At 44.4% G+C, this 18,918-nt stretch overlaps 1 protein-coding gene across 1 annotated transcript in view; it reads right to left on the bottom strand.

The window, feature by feature from the left end:
• LOC123733230 (receptor-type tyrosine-protein phosphatase delta) overlaps positions 1-18,918 on the bottom strand; it is a gene marked incomplete at its 3' end in the record, with an annotated part of 84,468 nt that overhangs the window by 13,847 nt on the left and 51,703 nt on the right. The window contains exon 3 of the mRNA XM_045712671.1: positions 1,000-1,145. Coding sequence (XP_045568627.1) covers positions 1,000-1,145 — 146 coding nt within the window. The remainder of the gene's footprint in view (positions 1-999; positions 1,146-18,918) is intronic.

The following is an 18,918-nucleotide window of genomic DNA, read 5'->3' as shown; positions in this document are numbered from 1 at the left end:
CAGGCTTCAGTTATAATAACAGATGGATCATGTTGACCAGGCTTCAGTTATAATAACATGGATCATGTAGACCAGGCTTCAGTTATAATAACATGGATCATGTTGACCAGGCTTCAGTTATAAACTTTGGTAGAGGAGGCGTCTAGGCATTGAAGAAAGCCGTACCATAAAAAAAGCAATTGAATTTAGTTTTATTTTAGTTTTTTCCCAATGTCTGATATGAACAATTTCACTACTATCTCAAATCCCAGGTCACTGAATTGTATTATTTACCTCAAATCAAAGATTCAAACATTGTGCGTGTTTGTTTTCAGAACAGTATATCTGTTACCTTTTCATTTAAATTGACTGACTGACTGACTGACTGATTTATGGACTGATTGATGATTGATGGACTGACTGACCGACTGATTGACTGATTGATGATTGATGGACTGACTGACTGTATTGATTGATGAATGAACTGACTGATTGATTGATTGATGATGCAATGGACTGACTAACTGCAACTGACTGGCACTGACTGACTGATTGATGGACTGACAACTCGACGGACTGATTGTTAATTGATGGACCGACGACTGATTGATTGATGATCGATGGACTGACTGACTGATTGATGGACTGATTGGTGATTGATGGACTTACTGACTGATGGACTGATTGTTGATTGATGGACTGACCTGATTGATTGATTGATGAACTGGACGACCGACTGACTATTGATGGACTGATTGATGATTGATGGACTGACGCAACTGAATGACTGATTGATGAATTGATAGACTGACTGACGACTGACTGACTGATTGATGGACTGACTGATGATTGATGGACTGACTGACTGATGGACTGACTGACTGACTGATTGATGAAGATGGACTGACTGACTGATTGATTGATGAATGATGGACTGACTGACTGACTGACTGATTGATGAATGATGGACTGACTGACTGATTGATTGACTGATGAATGATGTATTAATGAATTGCACACCTCAAATCTCTGGTTCTGGACCTTCTTGCCCTTCTTGTTCCAGACTATGTTGGGCGGAGGGTCTCCAGTGGCCTGACAGACGAAGGAGGCAACCCCTCCCTGCACCCCGGTCTGGTCCTCTGGGGTCCGTGTGAACTTTGGTGGCGCTGGAGAAGAAGGAAAAACACAACGACACAACAGGGTTAGAAGGAGATAAACAACAACAACAACGACAACATCAACAACATCCTCATCAACAACATCAACAACAACAACATCAACAACAACAACATCAACAACAACAACATCAACAACAACAACATCAACAACATCCTCATCAACAACAACAACAACGTCAACAACAACAACAACATCAACAACAACAACAACATCAACAACAACAACATCAACAACAATAACAGGGTTAGGTTAGAGACACAACAACATCAATAACAACACACCCGTCAACATCAACAACAACAACAGGGTTAGGTTAGAGACACAACAACATCAACAACAACAACATCAACAACATCCTCTTCAACAACAACAATAGGGGATGTAGTGTGTGGTAAATGATCTGGGGTCAGGTGTGTAAAGAAAGGAAGGGGAGTGGAAGGGAGGGGGAGGGAGAGAAGGAGAGAGAGAGATACCGCTGTACACAGAGCTGAGAGAAGGAGAGAGAGATACCGCTGTACACAGAGCTGAGAGAAGGAGAGAGAGATACCGCTGTACACAGAGCTGAGAGAAGGAGAGAGAGATACCGCTGTACACAGAGCTGAGAGAAGGAGAGAGAGATACCGCTGTACACAGAGCTGAGAGAAGGAGAGAGAGATACCGCTGTACACAGAGCTGAGAGAAGGAGAGAGAGATACTGCTGTACACAGAGCTGAGAGAAGGAGAGAGAGATACCGCTGTACACAGAGCTGAGAGAATGAGAGAGAGATACCGCTGTACACAGAGCTGAGAGAAGGAGAGAGAGATACCGCTGTACACAGAGCTGAGAGAAGGAGAGAGAGATACTGCTGTACACAGAGCTGAGAGAGAGGAGAGAGAGATACCGCTGTACACAGAGCTGAGAGAATGAGAGAGAGATACCGCTGTACACAGAGCTGAGAGAAGGAGAGAGAGATACCGCTGTACACAGAGCTGAGAGAAGGAGAGAGAGATACCGCTGTACACAGAGCTGAGAGAAGGAGAGAGAGATACCGCTGTACACAGAGCTGAGAGAAGGAGAGAGAGATACCGCTGTACACAGAGCTGAGAGAATGAGAGAGAGATACCGCTGTACACAGAGCTGAGAGAAGGAGAGAGAGATACCGCTGTACACAGAGCTGAGAGAAGGAGAGAGATACTGCTGTACACAGAGCTGAGAGAGAGAGAGAGAGATACCGCTGTACACAGAGCTGAGAGAAGGAGAGAGAGATACCGCTGTACACAGAGCTGAGAGAAGGAGAGAGAGATACCGCTGTACACAGAGCTGAGAGAAGGAGAGAGAGATACTGCTGTACACAGAGCTGAGAGAAGAGAGAGAGAGATACCGCTGTACACAGAGCTGAGAGAAGGAGAGAAGATACCGCTGTACACAGAGCTGAGAGAAGGAGAGAGAGATACCGCTGTACACAGAGCTGAGAGAAGGCGAGAGAGATACTGCTGTACACAGAGCTGAGAGAAGAGAGAGAGAGATACCGCTGTACACAGAGCTGAGAGAAGGAGAGAGAGATACTGCTGTACACAGAGCTGAGAGAAGGAGAGAGAGATACCGCTGTACACAGAGCTGAGAGAAGGAGAGAGAGAGATACCGCTGTACACAGAGCTGAGAGAAGAGAGAGAGAGATACCACTGTACACAGAGCTGAGAGAAGGAGAGAGAGATACTGCTGTACACAGAGCTGAGAGAAGGAGAGAGAGATACCGCTGTACACAGAGCTGAGAGAAGGAGAGAGAGATACCGCTGTACACAGAGCTGAGAGAAGGAGAGAGAGATACCGCTGTACACAGAGCTGAGAGAAGGAGAGAGAGATACCGCTGTACACAGAGCTGAGAGAAGAGAGAGAGATACCGCTGTACACAGAGCTGAGAGAAGGAGAGAGAGATACCGCTGTACACAGAGCTGAGAGAAGAGAGAGAGAGATACTGCTGTACACAGAGCTGAGAGAAGGAGAGAGAGATACCGCTGTACACAGAGCTGAGAGAAGGAGAGAGAGATACCGCTGTACACAGAGCTGAGAGAAGGAGAGAGAGATACCGCTGTACACAGAGCTGAGAGAAGGAGAGAGAGATACCGCTGTACACAGAGCTGAGAGAAGAGAGAGAGATACCGCTGTACACAGAGCTGAGAGAAGGAGAGAGAGATACCGCTGTACACAGAGCTGAGAGAAGGAGAGAGAGATACCGCTGTACAGAGCTGAGAGAAGGAGAGAGAGATACTGCTGTACACAGAGCTGAGAGAAGAGAGAGAGATACTGCTGTACACAGAGCTGAGAGAAGGAGAGAGAGATACCCGCTGTACACAGAGCTGAGAGAAGGAGAGAGAGATACCGCTGTACACAGAGCTGAGAGAAAGAGAGAGAGAGATACCGCTGTACACAGAGCTGAGAGAAGGAGAGAGAGATACTGCTGTACACAGAGCTGAGAGAAGGAGAGAGAGATACCGCTGTACACAGAGCTGAGAGAAGGAGAGAGAGATACCGCTGTACACAGAGCTGAGAGAAGGAGAGAGAGACTGCTGTACACAGAGCTGAGAGAAGGAGAGAGAGATACTGCTGTACACAGAGCTGAGAGAAGGAGAGAGAGATACCGCTGTACACAGAGCTGAGAGAAGGAGAGAGAATACCGCTGTACACAGAGCTGAGAGAAGGAGAGAGAGATACCACTGTACACAGAGCTGAGCGAAGGAGAGAGAGATACCGCTGTACACAGAGCTGAGAGAAGGAGAGATAGATACCGCTGTACACAGAGCTGAGAGAAGGAGAGAGAGATACCGCTGTACACAGTGTGTGGAGGGATGTGCATGTCTGTTGGGTGTCTGATTTGTGTGTGTATTTTGTTCGTTCCAATGTTGTGTGTGTGTGTGTATTCTGTGTGTGTGTGTGTGTGCTGTGTGTGTATTCTGTGTGTGTGTGCTTTGCGTGTGTGTGTGCTGTGTGTGTATTCTGTGTGTGTGTGCTTTGCGTGTGTGTGTGCTGTGTGTATTCCGTGTGTGTGTGTTTTGCGTGTGTGTGTGCTGTGTGTGTATTCTGTGTGTGTGTGCTTTGCGTGTGTGTGTGCTGTGTGTGTATTCTGTGTGTGTGTGCTTTGCGTGTGTGTGTGCTGTGTGTGTATTCCGTGTGTGTGTGCTTTGCGTGTGTGTGTGCTGTGTGTGTGTGCTGTGTGTGTATTCCGTGTGTGTACCATGTTGTTCCTCTGTCCCCATATCAGAAAAGGAGCTTAATATGAGTTTTTTCTCGGTCATAAAGGATTTATAAAGACTTACTCCTGACGCGCACACTAATACCAGGCCTTTCTATCGTTGTTACCGATATCATAACCCCCCACACACACACACACACACACACACACACACACACACACACACACACACACACACACACACACACGGTCCAACAGCACTGTGGATTGGGACATGACATGAAAGATTCCGGCGGTCGTGCGTCAGTCACGGAAGGCAGGATCGATCAGCGAGAGCTCTGGTTAATGGTGTTCCCATTCCGACCCAGCAGAAAATCCCTACTTAAGGGCTTACAGACCGCCTGGCCGACAAAGAGAAAGAAATTGCTTTTTGCCATGTAAAAGAAGAGGGAGAGGGAGAGGGAGAGAGGAGAGAGAGAGAGAGAGAGAGAGAGACAAAGAAAGCGAGAAAGTGAGAGAGAGGGAGAGGAGAGAGAGGGAGAAAGAGAGGGAGAGGAGAGAGAGGGAGAGAGAGGGAGAAAGAGAGAGAGAGAGAGGAGAGAAACAGACAGACAGTAGGAAAGGTTGAAGAGGGAGAGAGTGAGAGAGTTAGTGGGACAGGGAGAAGGGAAAGGAGAGAGAGAGGGAGATGGTGATGAAGGATATAGAGAGAGGAAGAGGAGAGAGAACTGACAAACCAGCGGTAATACCAAATATGGACAATGCGTTCCGAGCTACCCCTCACCTTCCTCACTACGAGACCTGAATGCAGTGCGTGCATCTCTGTCTGTGAGGAGCGGGGGAATCTCTGCTTTATTCTGTGTACTAATCTCTCAACCACAAAACAAATGAAAAGTGTAAAGCCAGGGTTCTGACGTCTGTCTGTCTGTCTGTCTGTCTGTCTGTCTGTCTGTCTGTCTGTCTCGTCTGTCTGTCTGTCTGTCTGTCTGTCTGTCTGTCTGTCTGTCTGTCTTCTGTCTTTGTCTGTTGTCTGTCTTCTGTCTGTCTGTCTCTGTCTGCTGTCTGTCTGTCTGTCTGTCTGTCTGTCTGTCTGTCTGTCTGTCTCTCTCTCTCTCTCTCTCTCTCTCTCTCTCTCTCTCTCCCCATTCTCTATCCATCTCCATCACTCTAGCATCCATCCCCACCTTCTCTATCTCCATCACTCTTTTCCTCTTGTCAATCTATGCCCTAATTCTGTCTTTATATTTGTCTTTTCCTCTCATCTCTAGTTTTTATATTTTATTTTTTCAATTTAAAGTTTAATAAAGATTTCTTGTTTTTCAATCCACAAAGGTTTTAGATTTTTGACCTATTCTGTCTCGCTCTTCTCCACCATTTGTATTTGTATTGATTATGCCAAGGCAGCAGTGTCACGTCCTGACCAGTAAAAGGGTTATTTGTTATTGTAGTTTGGTCAGGACGTGGCAGGGGGTGTTTGTTTTGTGTGTTTCGGGGTTTTTGGTTTATGTTCTACGTTTTCTTTTCTATGTGGGTTTTCTAGTTTTTCTATTTCTATGTTAGTTTTGGGAACGACCTCCAATAACCCCCTTGCCACGCCCTGACGAAACTACAATAACAAATAACATATTTTACTGGTCAGGACGTGACAAGCAGCTACTCTTCCTGGGGTTTATTATGGATCCCCATTAGTTCCTGCCAAGGCAGCAGCTACTCTTCCTGGGGTTTATTATGGATCCCCATTAGTTCCTGCCAAGGCAGCAGCTACTCTTCCTGGGGTTTATTATGGATCCCCATTCGTTCCTGCCAAGGCAGCAGCTACATTAGTTCCTGCCAAGGCAGCAGCTACTCTTCCTGGGGTTTATTATGGATCCCCATTAGTTCCCGCCAAGGCAGCAGCTACTCTTCCTGGGGTTTATTATGGATCCCCATTAGTTCCTGCCAAGGCAGCAGCTACTCTTCCTGGGGTTTATTATGGATCCCCATTCGTTCCTGCTAAGGCAGCACTATTAGTTCCTGCCAAGGCAGCAGCTACTCTTCCTGGGGTTTATTATGGATCCCCATTAGTTCCTGCCAAGGCAGCAGCTACTCTTCCTGGAGTTTATTATGGATCCCCATTAGTTCCTGCCAAGGCAGCAGCTACTCTTCCTGGGGTTTATTATGGATCCCCATTAGTTCCTGCCAAGGCAGCAGCTACTCTTCCTGGGGTTTATTATGGATCCTCATTACTTCCTGTCTATTATGACAGCTTCCTCTTTTGTTCAGTTTAGTCACATGATTTCTCAATTTGCAGTACGTTTGCCAATCGATTGTGCAGCCATTTATTTTGCCTCATCCCTCTCAACCATACCATTTATTTCAATTCCTCATCAATCCACTGGGATTTAACAGTTTTACTGTATTTTTCGTAATGGGTGCTTATTAGTAACTGGGATAAGAAATGTCATAAATGTGTCAGGTGCAACGTCTGTTTGCTTCTCATTACACACCACAGACCAACAAATATTCTTTCCATCAACATAGGAATCACAAAAAAATGTATTGGATGACCTCTCATACACTATATTAGGCCCAGCCTTTGGAACTTTGGTTTTCCTAGATATGGCTGCTGTATCATGATCATTACATTCAATGGATCTGGATTCTGCTTTCAAGCACATTTCTGCAGAATTAGTAAAGATGTGATAAATACATGTTGATGATTACATTCCTATTCTGTCAGTAACTGCTAGGTTGATTGATAATCTGAACCAGGTTACATGTACCCCTCTTTTCTCCCCATCACTCCGTTTCTCTCCCCCCTCTAGACACATGCAATCTTCCTCCCCCTTCTCCGTCCCTTTGTGACCCTCTCTGCCCTTTCTTCCCCTCCTCCTTTCTCTCCACCTCTCATCCTCCCCTTCTCTCTCAGGGTGAGACTTAATGAGAGGGAGCTCCCTCCCGTATGCTCCATACAATCTCTCTCTCTTCCTTCTCTCTCTACTTCTGAGAAGAGGAGCTTCTGTATGCTCCACACTTTCTCTCTCTCTGCACCCCAATCTCTCTATCTGCATTTTATCTCTCCCTCTCTCTCTATCTGCATTTTATCTCTCCCTCTCTCTCTACCTGCATTTTATCTCTCCCTCTCTCTGTATCTCATGTGCATCTCTCCCTCTCTCTGGATCTCATGTGCATCTCTCTCTCTCTCTCTCTCTCTCTCTCTCCCCAGGAGGGTAGGAAAGGACAGAGAGATAGTGAGTGAGAGAGAGAGCTTAGGTTCTGTATCTCCTAACCCTAGAAGATAACAACAGAGAACAGACAGAACAAAATGAGATGAGAGGTCCTTAGTGTTTGGACATTACACAGACTTAGAGTGTTAGAACAGACAGGTCGTTAGGGAAAGGGCCTTCAGACAGCATCTCTACACGTCATTTATCACTGGGCTTTACTAGTGGGAAAGAGCCTTCAGACAGTATCTCTACACGTCATTTATCACTGGGCTTTACTAGTGGGAAAGAGCCTTCAGACAGTATCTCTACACGTCATTTATCACTGGGCTTTACTAGTGGGAAAGAGCCTTCAGACAGTATCTCTACACGTCATTTATCACTGGGCTTTACTAGTGGGAAAGAGCCTTCAGACAGTATCTCTACACGTCATTTATCACTGGGCTTTACTAGTGGGAAAGGGCCTTCAGACAGCATCTCTACACGTCATTTATCACTGGGCTTTACTAGTGGGAAAGAGCCTTCAGACAGTATCTCTACACGTCATTTATCACTGGGCTTTACTAGTGGGAAAGGGCCTTCAGACAGTATCTCTACACATCATTTATCACTGGGCTTTACTAGTGGGAAAGAGCCTTCAGACAGTATCTCTACACGTCATTTATCACTGGGCTTTACTAGTGGGAAAGAGCCTTCAGACAGTATCTCTACACGTCATTTATCACTGGGCTTTACTAGTGGGAAAGAGCCTTCAGACAGTATCTCTACACGTCATTTATCACTGGGCTTTACTAGTGGGAAAGAGCCTTCAGACAGTATCTCTACACGTCATTTATCACTGGGCTTTACTAGTGGGAAAGGGCCTTCAGACAGTATCTCTACACGTCATTTATCACTGGGCTTTACTAGTGGGAAAGAGCCTTCAGACAGTATCTCTACACGTCATTTATCACTGGGCTTTACTAGTGGGAAAGAGCCTTCAGACAGTATCTCTACACATCATTTATCACTGGGCTTTACTAGTGGGAAAGAGCCTTCAGACAGTATCTCTACACATCATTTATCACTGGGCTTTACTAGTGGGAAAGAGCCTTCAGACAGCATCTCTACACATCATTTATCACTGGGCTTTACTAGTGGGAAAGAGCCTTCAGACAGCATCTCTACACATCATTTATCACTGGGCTTTACTAGTGGGAAAGGGCCTTCAGACAGCATCTCTACACATCATTTATCACTGGGCTTTACTAGTGGGAAAGAGCCTTCAGACAGTATCTCTACACATCATTTATCACTGGGCTTTACTAGTGGGAAAGAGCCTTCAGACAGTATCTCTACACGTCATTTATCACTGGGCTTTACTAGTGGGAAAGGGCCTTCAGACAGTATCTCTACACGTCATTTATCACTGGGCTTTACTAGTGGGAAAGGGCCTTCAGACAGTATCTCTACACGTCATTTATCACTGGGCTTTACTAGTGGGAAAGAGCCTTCAGACAGTATCTCTACACGTCATTTATCACTGGGCTTTACTAGTGGGAAAGAGCCTTCAGACAGTATCTCTACACGTCATTTATCACTGGGCTTTACTAGTGGGAAAGAGCCTTCAGACAGTATCTCTACACGTCATTTATCACTGGGCTTTACTAGTGGGAAAGAGCCTTCAGACAGTATCTCTACACGTCATTTATCACTGGGCTTTACTAGTGGGAAAGGGCCTTCAGACAGTATCTCTACACGTCATTTATCACTGGGCTTTACTAGTGGGAAAGAGCCTTCAGACAGTATCTCTACACGTCATTTATCACTGGGCTTTACTAGTGGGAAAGAGCCTTCAGACAGTATCTCTACACGTCATTTATCACTGGGCTTTACTAGTAGGAAAGGGCCTTCAGACAGTATCTCTACACATCATTTATCACTGGGCTTTACTAGTGGGAAAGAGCCTTCAGACAGTATCTCTACACGTCATTTATCACTGGGCTTTACTAGTGGGAAAGGGCCTTCAGACAGTATCTCTACACGTCATTTATCACTGGGCTTTACTAGTGGGAAAGAGCCTTCAGACAGTATCTCTACACGTCATTTATCACTGGGCTTTACTAGTGGGAAAGAGCCTTCAGACAGTATCTCTACACGTCATTTATCACTGGGCTTTACTAGTGGGAAAGGGCCTTCAGACAGTATCTCTACACGTCATTTATCACTGGGCTTTACTAGTGGGAAAGAGCCTTCAGACAGTATCTCTACACGTCATTTATCACTGGGCTTTACTAGTGGGAAAGAGCCTTCAGACAGTATCTCTACACGTCATTTATCACTGGGCTTTACTAGTGGGAAAGGGCCTTCAGACAGTATCTCTACACGTCATTTATCACTGGGCTTTACTAGTGGGAAAGAGCCTTCAGACAGTATCTCTACACGTCATTTATCACTGGGCTTTACTAGTGGGAAAGAGCCTTCAGACAGCATCTCTACACATCATTTATCACTGGGCTTTACTAGTGGGAAAGAGCCTTCAGACAGCATCTCTACACGTCATTTATCACTGGGCTTTACTAGTGGGAAAGGGCCTTCAGACAGTATCTCTACACGTCATTTATCACTGGGCATTCGGGAAAGTCTTGGTGGTTCCAAACTTCTTCCATTTAAGAATGATGGAGGCCACTGTGTTCTTGGGGACCTTCAATGCTGCAGATCTGTGCCTCGACACAATCCTGTCTCGGAGCTCTACGGACAATTCCTTCAACATCATGGTTTGGTTTCTGCTCTGACATGCACTGTCAACTGTGGGACCTTATATAGACAGGTGTGTGCCTTTCCAAACACGTCCAATCAATTGAATTTATCACAGGTGGACTCCAATCAAGTTGTAGAAACACCAAGGATGATGAATGGAAACAGGATGAAATTGAGTTTAATTTGGAGTCTCATAGCAAAAGGTCTGAATACTTATGTAAATAAGGTATTTCTGTTAAAAAAAAATTAAAATATATTTGCAAACATTTATAAAAACCCGCTTTTCTCTTTGTCATTATGGGGTATTGTGATGTCATTATGGGGTATTGTGATGTCATTATGGGGTATTGTGTGTAGATTGATGAGGAAATGTTTTTACATAATTTTTGGGAGAAAAAGTCAAGGGGTCTGAATACTTTCCGAAATAACTGTACAGTAGTGGGATGTATATTGAATTATAAACTGGGTTGTTCGAGCCCTGAATGCTGACTGCCTGACAGCCGTGGTATATCAGACCATATACCACGGGTATGACAAAATATGTATTTTTACTGCTCTAATTATGTTGGTAACCAGTTTATTATAGCAATAAGGCACCGCAGGGTGTTTGTGATATATGGCCAATATACCACGGCTAAGGGCTGTATCAAGGCACTCCGCGTTGCGTCGTGCTTAAGAACAGCCCTTAGCCGTGGTATATTGGCCGTATACCACACCCCTTATCATGCATTATTACTTAAGTATACTGCAGTATACTGTATATAGTGGGATGTATACTGTAGTACATTGTATACAGTGGAATGTATTTTGTAGTATACTGCATATAGTGGGATGTATATTGTAGTATAATGCAGTATACTGTATATAGTGGGATGTATAATGTAGTATACTGTGTATAGTGAAATATATATTGTAGTCTACTGTATATAGTGGATGTATATTGTAGTATAATGCAGTACAGTGGGATGTATATTGTAGTATAATACAGTATACTGTATATAGTGCAATCTACATAACATAAGAGAGAGAGAAAGAGAGAGAGAGCGACAGAGAGAGACAGAGAGAGAGAGAGAGAGAGAGAGAGAGAGAGAGAGAGAGAGAGAGAGAGAGAGAGAGAGAGACACACACACACACACACACACACACACACACACACACACACACACACACACACACACACACACATAGAAATGATCATTTTCAATATGAGCACAGAGTCATGTTGGACACATTGAGAAATGAGGCCAATCCCAGTGTTTGGCCCAGTCCAGTTCTACTGATCTACTATGGGCACACGCCTTGCTTCAGACAACACATAACTTAAACCACATCAGCCTCAAACAAGGCAAACTAGGAGCAAAATTAACAACTAATGAGATTCCTAATCATATTGGATCCACCTCAAACTATGGTTGAGATGAGATCCCATCAACACCTTCGCTACTTGAACAACTGTTATGTAGTCTACATAGTGTTATACTCTATGTATCTCTATGGTGTCATTTGACCAGGTATCCCTTGTAAAATAAAGCATAAATATTCATATAAATAAACTGTTTTGTATTCATCTACAACAGATCTGTTTCTGCTTCCAGCACAATTATTTCCATCCATTTCCCATCCATTGTCTTGAAAGCCCATCTATCTAGGGACACACAGCTACTCTCCGGTAGAATACGCCAAGTAGCAGTTCAACAGTGACATCCAACATCTAACGATTCGATAACACCTAAAATATGAAGAAAAAAAACAAAACGCACATTGCTTCCGCCAATTCTCCCGTCTGTCCAATTAGTGTACCACTTAGCGCTTGGCGTAGCCTAGTTCTGTAACACCTGAGGTTTGGTCCGTGTTGAATTAATCAGAGTTAATTTGTTAGAAACAAGAAAAAAGGGGGCATTAGTTAATCAAATAATGAAATAAAGGCTTCTTTGTACGCAAGCCATCATTACTAACACATGGGTTAGCCGTTGGCTCCATCGCTTAATAGGTCAGACTCAGGCTTCCCTATTCAACTGAATGTTTTTCTTCCTTCAGCGTTAGTCAGGGCCAATTACTTTCGGGTGGGTGCACACGCTAAGCTAAAGCTAAGCTAACGCTAACCGGGCCCGTATTACTCACGGATGGGTGCACACGCTAAGCTAATGCTAAGCTAACGCTAAGTCATGTTGCATTAGTTTGCGGATGGGAGCACTGCAATGCTAATCGCTAATAGCTTCCTCCTGCTGCCTCTCAGGGCAGAAAGGGCTAGTTGAGCAGGCAGAGAACAGATAGAACCCAGAGAGAGTTTCACATCCCCGTGGCCTACACCACACTAGCTGTTATATAGCTACAGTAGGCTTGCATCACAAATGACACCCTATTTCTTACTACTCTATGGGCCCTGGTCAAAAGTAGTGCACTATATAGGGAATAGGGTGCCATTAGGAACGTACACCTACTCTAATCCCCCGTGTTTTTATCATTAGCATTAATGGCTAATGAAGAAAAATCCCCTATTCCAGTATTCAAGTCATTGTGAGGTAATTGTAATCGAAAAGTTCTAGCTCCATTATTACTGCATTCCGAGGGAGAATCTCATGGGCTGCAGTTCACAGGTTCCCAAGCAGAACTAATATCTGTCAAAACAAGAGGCTACGTAGCGTAGGCCAATATCACGTTTTCACGGTTGATCAGGTCCTACTAGTGTAGCTGGAGACTAATTAAGAGGGTTAATCAGGTCCTACTAGTGTAGCTGGAGACTAATTCAGAGGGTTGATCAGGTCCTACTAGTGTAGCTGGAGACTAATTCAGAGGGTTGATCAGGTCCTACTAGTGTAGCTGGAGACTAATTCAGAGGGTTGATCAGGTCCTACTAGTGTAGCTGGAGACTAATTCAGAGGGTTGATCAGGTCCTACTAGTGTAGCTGGAGACTAATTCAGAGGGTTGATCAGGTCCTACTAGTGTAGCTGGAGACTAATTCAGAGGGTTGATCAGGTCCTATTAGTGTAGTTGGAGACTAATTCAGAGGGTTGATCAGGTCCTACTAGTGTAGCTGGAGACTAATTCAGAGGGTTGATCAGGTCCTATTAGTGTAGCTGGAGACTAATTCAGAGGGTTGATCAGGTCCTACTAGTGTAGCTGGAGACTAATTCAGAGGGTTGATCAGGTCCTATTAGTGTAGCTGGAGACTAATTCAGAGGGTTGATCAGGTCCTATTAGTGTAGCTGGAGACTAATTCAGAGGGTTGATCAGGTCCTATTAGTGTAGCTGGAGACTAATTCAGAGGGTTGATCAGGTCCTACTAGTGTAGCTGGAGACTGGAGACTAATTCAAATCAAATCAATTTGTCACATGCGCTGAATACAACAGGTGTAGACCTTACAGTGAAATGCTTACTTACAAGCCCTTAACCAGCAATGCAGTTTTAAAAAAATACGCCCAAAAAAGTAAGAGATAAGAATAACAAATAATTAAAGAGCAGCAGTAAATAACAATAGGTGGGCTATATACAGGGGGTACCGGTACAGAGTCAATGTGGAGGCTATATACAGGGGGTACCGGTACAGAGTCAATGTGGAGGCTATATACAGGGGGTAGCGGTACAGAGTCAATGTGGAGGCTATATACAGGGGGTACCGGTACAGAGTCAATGTGGAGGCTATATACAGGGGGTACCGGTACAGAATCAATATGGAGGCTATATACAGGGGGGTACCGGTACAGAGTCAATGTGGAGGCTATATACAGGGGGTACCGGTACAGAGTCAATGTGGAGGCTATATACAGGGGGTAGCGGTACAGAGTCAATGTGGAGGCTATATACAGGGGGTACCGGTACAGAGTCAATGTGGAGGCTATATACAGGGGGTACCGGTACAGAGTCAATGTGGAGGCTATATACAGGGGGTACCGGTACAGAATCAATGTGGAGGCTGTATACAGGGGGTACCGGTACAGAGTCAATGTGGAGGCTATATACAGGGGGTACCGGTACAGAGTCAATGTGGAGGCTATATACAGGGGGTACCGGTACAGAGTCAATGTGGAGGCTGTATACAGGGGGTACCGGTACAGAATCAATGTGGAGGCTATATACAGGGGGTACCGGTACAGAGTCAATGTGGAGGCTATATACAGGGGGTACCGGTACAGAGTCAATGTGGAGGCTATATACAGGAGGTTACCGGTACAGAGTCAATGTGGAGGCTATATACAGGGGGTACCGGTACAGAGTCAATGTGTAGGCTATATACTGGGGTACAGGTACAGAGTCAATGTGGAGGCTATATACAGGGGGTACCGGTACAGAGTCAATGTGGAGGCTATATACAGGGGGTACCAGTACAGAGTCAATGTGGAGGCTATATACAGGGGGTACCAGTAGAGTCAATGTGGAGGCTATATACAGGGGGTAGCGGTACAGAGTCAATGTGTCAATGTGCGGGGGCACCGGTGTCGAGCTAATTGAGGTAATATGTACATGTAGGTTGAGTTATTAAAGTGACTATGCATAGATAATAACAGAGAGAAGCAGCACCGTAGAAGGTGGGGGGGGGGGGAGGGGGGGCAATGCGAATAGTCTGGGTAGCCATTTGACTAGATGTTCAGGAGTCTTATGGCTTCTGGGTAGAAGCTGTTAAGAAGCCTTTTGGACCTAGACTTGGCGCTCTGGTACTGCTTGCCGTGTGGTAGCAGAGAGAACAGTCTGACTAGGGTGGCTGGAGTCTTTGACAATTGTTGAGCCTTCCTCTGACACCACCTGGTATAGAGGTCCTGGGTGGCAGGAAGCTTGGCCCCAGTGATGCACTGAGCCGTACGCACTACCCTCTGTAGTGCCTTGAGGTCAGAGGCCGAGCAGTTGCCATACCAGGCAGTGATGCAACCAGTCAGGATGCTCTCGATGGTGCAGCTGTAGAACCTTTTGAGTATCTGAGGACCCATGCCAAATCTTTTCAGTCTCCTGAAGGGTAATAGGGTTTGTCGTGCCCTCTTCATGACTGTCTACAGAGGGTAGTGCGTACGGCTCAGTACATCACTGGTGCCAAGCTTCTCTATACCAGGCGACCTCTATACTAGGCGGTGTCAGAGGAAGACCCCCCCCCCCTTCCCCCGCCGTTGTTTTTACACTGCTGCTACTTCCTGTTTATTATCTATGCATAGTCACTACACCCCTACCTACATGTACATTTACACTGCTGCTACTTCCTGTTTATTATCTATGCATAGTCCCTTCACCCCTACCTACATGTACATTTACACTGCTGCTACTTCCTGTTTATTATCTATGCATAGTCCCTTCACCCCTACCTACATGTACATTTACACTGCTGCTACTTCCTGTTTATTATCTATGCATAGTCCCTTCACCCCTACCTACATGTACATTTACACTGCTGCTACTTCCTGTTTATTATCTATGCATAGTCACTACACCCCTACCTACATGTACATTTACACTGCTGCTACTTCCTGTTTATTATCTATGCATAGTCCCTTCACCCCTACCTACATGTACATTTACACTGCTGCTACTTCCTGTTTATTATCTATGCATAGTCCCTTCACCCCTACCTACATGTACATTTACACTGCTGCTACTTCCTGTTTATTATCTATGCATAGTCCCTTCACCCCTACCTACATGTACATTTACACTGCTGCTACTTCCTGTTTATTATCTATGCATAGTCACTACACCCCTACCTACATGTACATTTACACTGCTGCTACTTCCTGTTTATTATCTATGCATAGTCCCTTCACCCCTACCTACATGTACATTTACACTGCTGCTACTTCCTGTTTATTATCTATGCATAGTCCCTTCACCCCTACCTACATGTACATTTACACTGCTGCTACTCACTGTTTATTATCTATGCATAGTCCCTTCACCTCTACCTACATGTACATTTACACTGCTGCTACTTCCTGTTTATTATCTATGCACAGTCACTTTACCCCTACCTACATGTACATTTACACTGCTGCTACTTCCTGTTTATTATCTATGCATAGTCCCTTCACCCCTACTTACATGTACATTCACACTGCTGCTACTTCCTGTTTATTATCTATGCATAGTCACTTTACCCCTACCTACATGTACAAATGACCTCTAACCTGTACACCCACACTAGGTAGCCCCTGTTTATAGCCTCAGTATTGTTATTTTATTGTGCTATTTTTATTAAATGTTTAACTTTAGTTTATTTGGTAAATATGTACTTAACTCTATTTCTTGAACTACATGGTTGATTAAGGGCTTGTAAGTAAGTATTTCACTGTAAGGTCTACACCTGTTGTATTCGGCGCCGGGGCGGCAGGCTGCCTAGTGGTTAGAACGTTGGACTAGTAACCGAAAGGTTGCAAGATCGAATCCCCGAACTGACAAGGTACAAATCTGTCGTTCTGCCCCTGAACAAGGCAGTTAACCCACTGTTCCTAGGCCGTCATTGAAAATAAGAATTTGTTGTTAACTGACCTGCCTAGTAAAATAAAGGTAAAAAAATGTGACAAATAACATTTGATTTGATGATGTATTATGATGGCAGATGTGTGAGAAGTGACCGTGACGACAGGAGAGGCACACCGAGATCAACATACAGCGTTTTGATTACATGCAATCCTCAGATTACACTGTGTGTGTGTGTGTGTGTGTGTGTGTGTGTGTGTGTGTGTGTGTGTGTGTGTGTGTGTGTGTGTGTGTGTGTGTGTGTGTGTGTGTGTGTGTGTGTGTGTGTGTGTATGCGTGTGTATGGGTGTGTGTGATTACATGTCATGAGACCAGCTCTTTGCTTATCCTACAGATGAGATTTGAATCACCCAGAGTTGTTCCTTATCAGGTCACATGATCAAAACAAATGCCCTTATGACTCTGACCCTTCATCCCACAGCAGGAAAATAATCCTGCAGCAACAGGAAATGTGAATTATAATAAATAGACAACAAAATGTGGAAAAAGTAAAGGGGTGTGAATCTCTGTTTTGTGCGGGGGCACCGGTTAGCCGAGATAATATACGTAAGCCTTACGAAGCTTTATAAAAGGTGTCATTAAGACTCGTTAGATATAATGTGTCCTTTCAGTTCAATATGCTCTATCAGATGTACTATTAGATGGGTCCTTACCACCAAATGATGACCTTTCTCTTCCCTTTGATATGGTTAAGTAGAAATGGTGCTCCAGGATGGCATTTAAAAGCCTGTTAGATTAAATGAAGTGCCCTTTGAAAGAGACCACATAGAAAATTCAATAAATATTTGTAATATGAATAAAGTGACATTGTGCCTCTGTGTGTTTCTATGAAGATTTGAACCCACTTAAACCCCCCCAAAGAAAAAGGTCTGCCAAGTCTTCCTCCATCACTGTAAATCCCTAGTTATCTTGTTACTTTCACAAAAAGTCCTTTCTGAAGATGATGAGATTACTGACTTATTTACATCTGTGCTCATTTTTATTAAGGTCAACCCTGTTTACGTGAACTGAACTCTCCTTTTTAATATGATGAAAATATTCCTTTAAAAACATTATTTTTCCAAATACATTTTTACATCTAATAGTCAAATCATCGCAGCGTTAAAGCAGATGAGCTGGTTCTACTCTTTTTAACTCTTTTCTGGTGTTTTGTGGTGAAAAACTGAGAGCGTGTCGAGAATAACAAGTCAACCCTGTTACCCAGAGACAGACAGACAGAATAACAAGTCAACTCTGTTACCCAGAGACAGACAGACTAGAATAACAAGTCAACTCTGTTACCCAGAGACAGACAGACAGAATAACAAGTCAACCCTGTTACCCAGAGACAGACAGACTAGAATAACAAGTCAACCCTGTTACCCACAGACAGACAGACAGACTAGAATAACAAGTCAACTCTGTTACCCACAGACAGACAGACAGACTAGAATAACAAGTCAACCCTGTTACCCAGAGACAGACAGACTAGAATAACAAGTCAACCCTGTTACCCAGAGACAGACAGACCTAGAATAACAAGTCAACTCTGTTACCCACAGACAGACAGACTAGAATAACAAGTCAACTCTGTTACCCAACAGACAGACAGACTAGAATAACAAGTCAACCCTGTTACCCAGAGACAGACAGACAGACAGACTAGAATAACAAGTCAACCCTGTTACCCAGAGACAGACAGACAGACCTAGAATAACAAGTCAACTCTGTTACCCAGAGACAGACAGACTAGAATAACAAGTCAACCCTGTTACCCAGAGACAGACAGACAGACAGACTAGAATAACAAGTCAACCCTGTTACCCAGAGACAGACAGACAGACAGACTAGAATAACAAGTCAACTCTGTTACCCAGAGACAGACAGACTAGAATAACAAGTCAACCCTGTTACCCAGAGACAGACAGACTAGAATAACAAGTCAACTCTGTTACCCACAGACAGACAGACAGACTAGAATAACAAGTCAACCCTGTTACCCAGAGACAGACAGACTAGAATAACAAGACAACCCTGTTACCCAGAGACAGACAGACAGACTAGAATAACAAGCCAACCCTGTTACCCAGAGACAGACAGACTAGAATAACAAGTCAACCCTGTTACCCAGAGACAGACAGACTAGAATAACAAGTCAACCCTGTTACCCAGAGACAGACAGGCAGACTAGAATAACAAGTCAACTCTGTT

Source organism: Salmo salar, unplaced genomic scaffold, assembly GCF_905237065.1.
Source record: "Salmo salar unplaced genomic scaffold, Ssal_v3.1, whole genome shotgun sequence".
Classification (NCBI taxonomy): Eukaryota; Metazoa; Chordata; class Actinopteri; order Salmoniformes; family Salmonidae; genus Salmo; species Salmo salar.
Note: the sequence above shows the minus strand (reverse complement) of the source record. Positions and strands in the feature narration are given on the sequence as shown.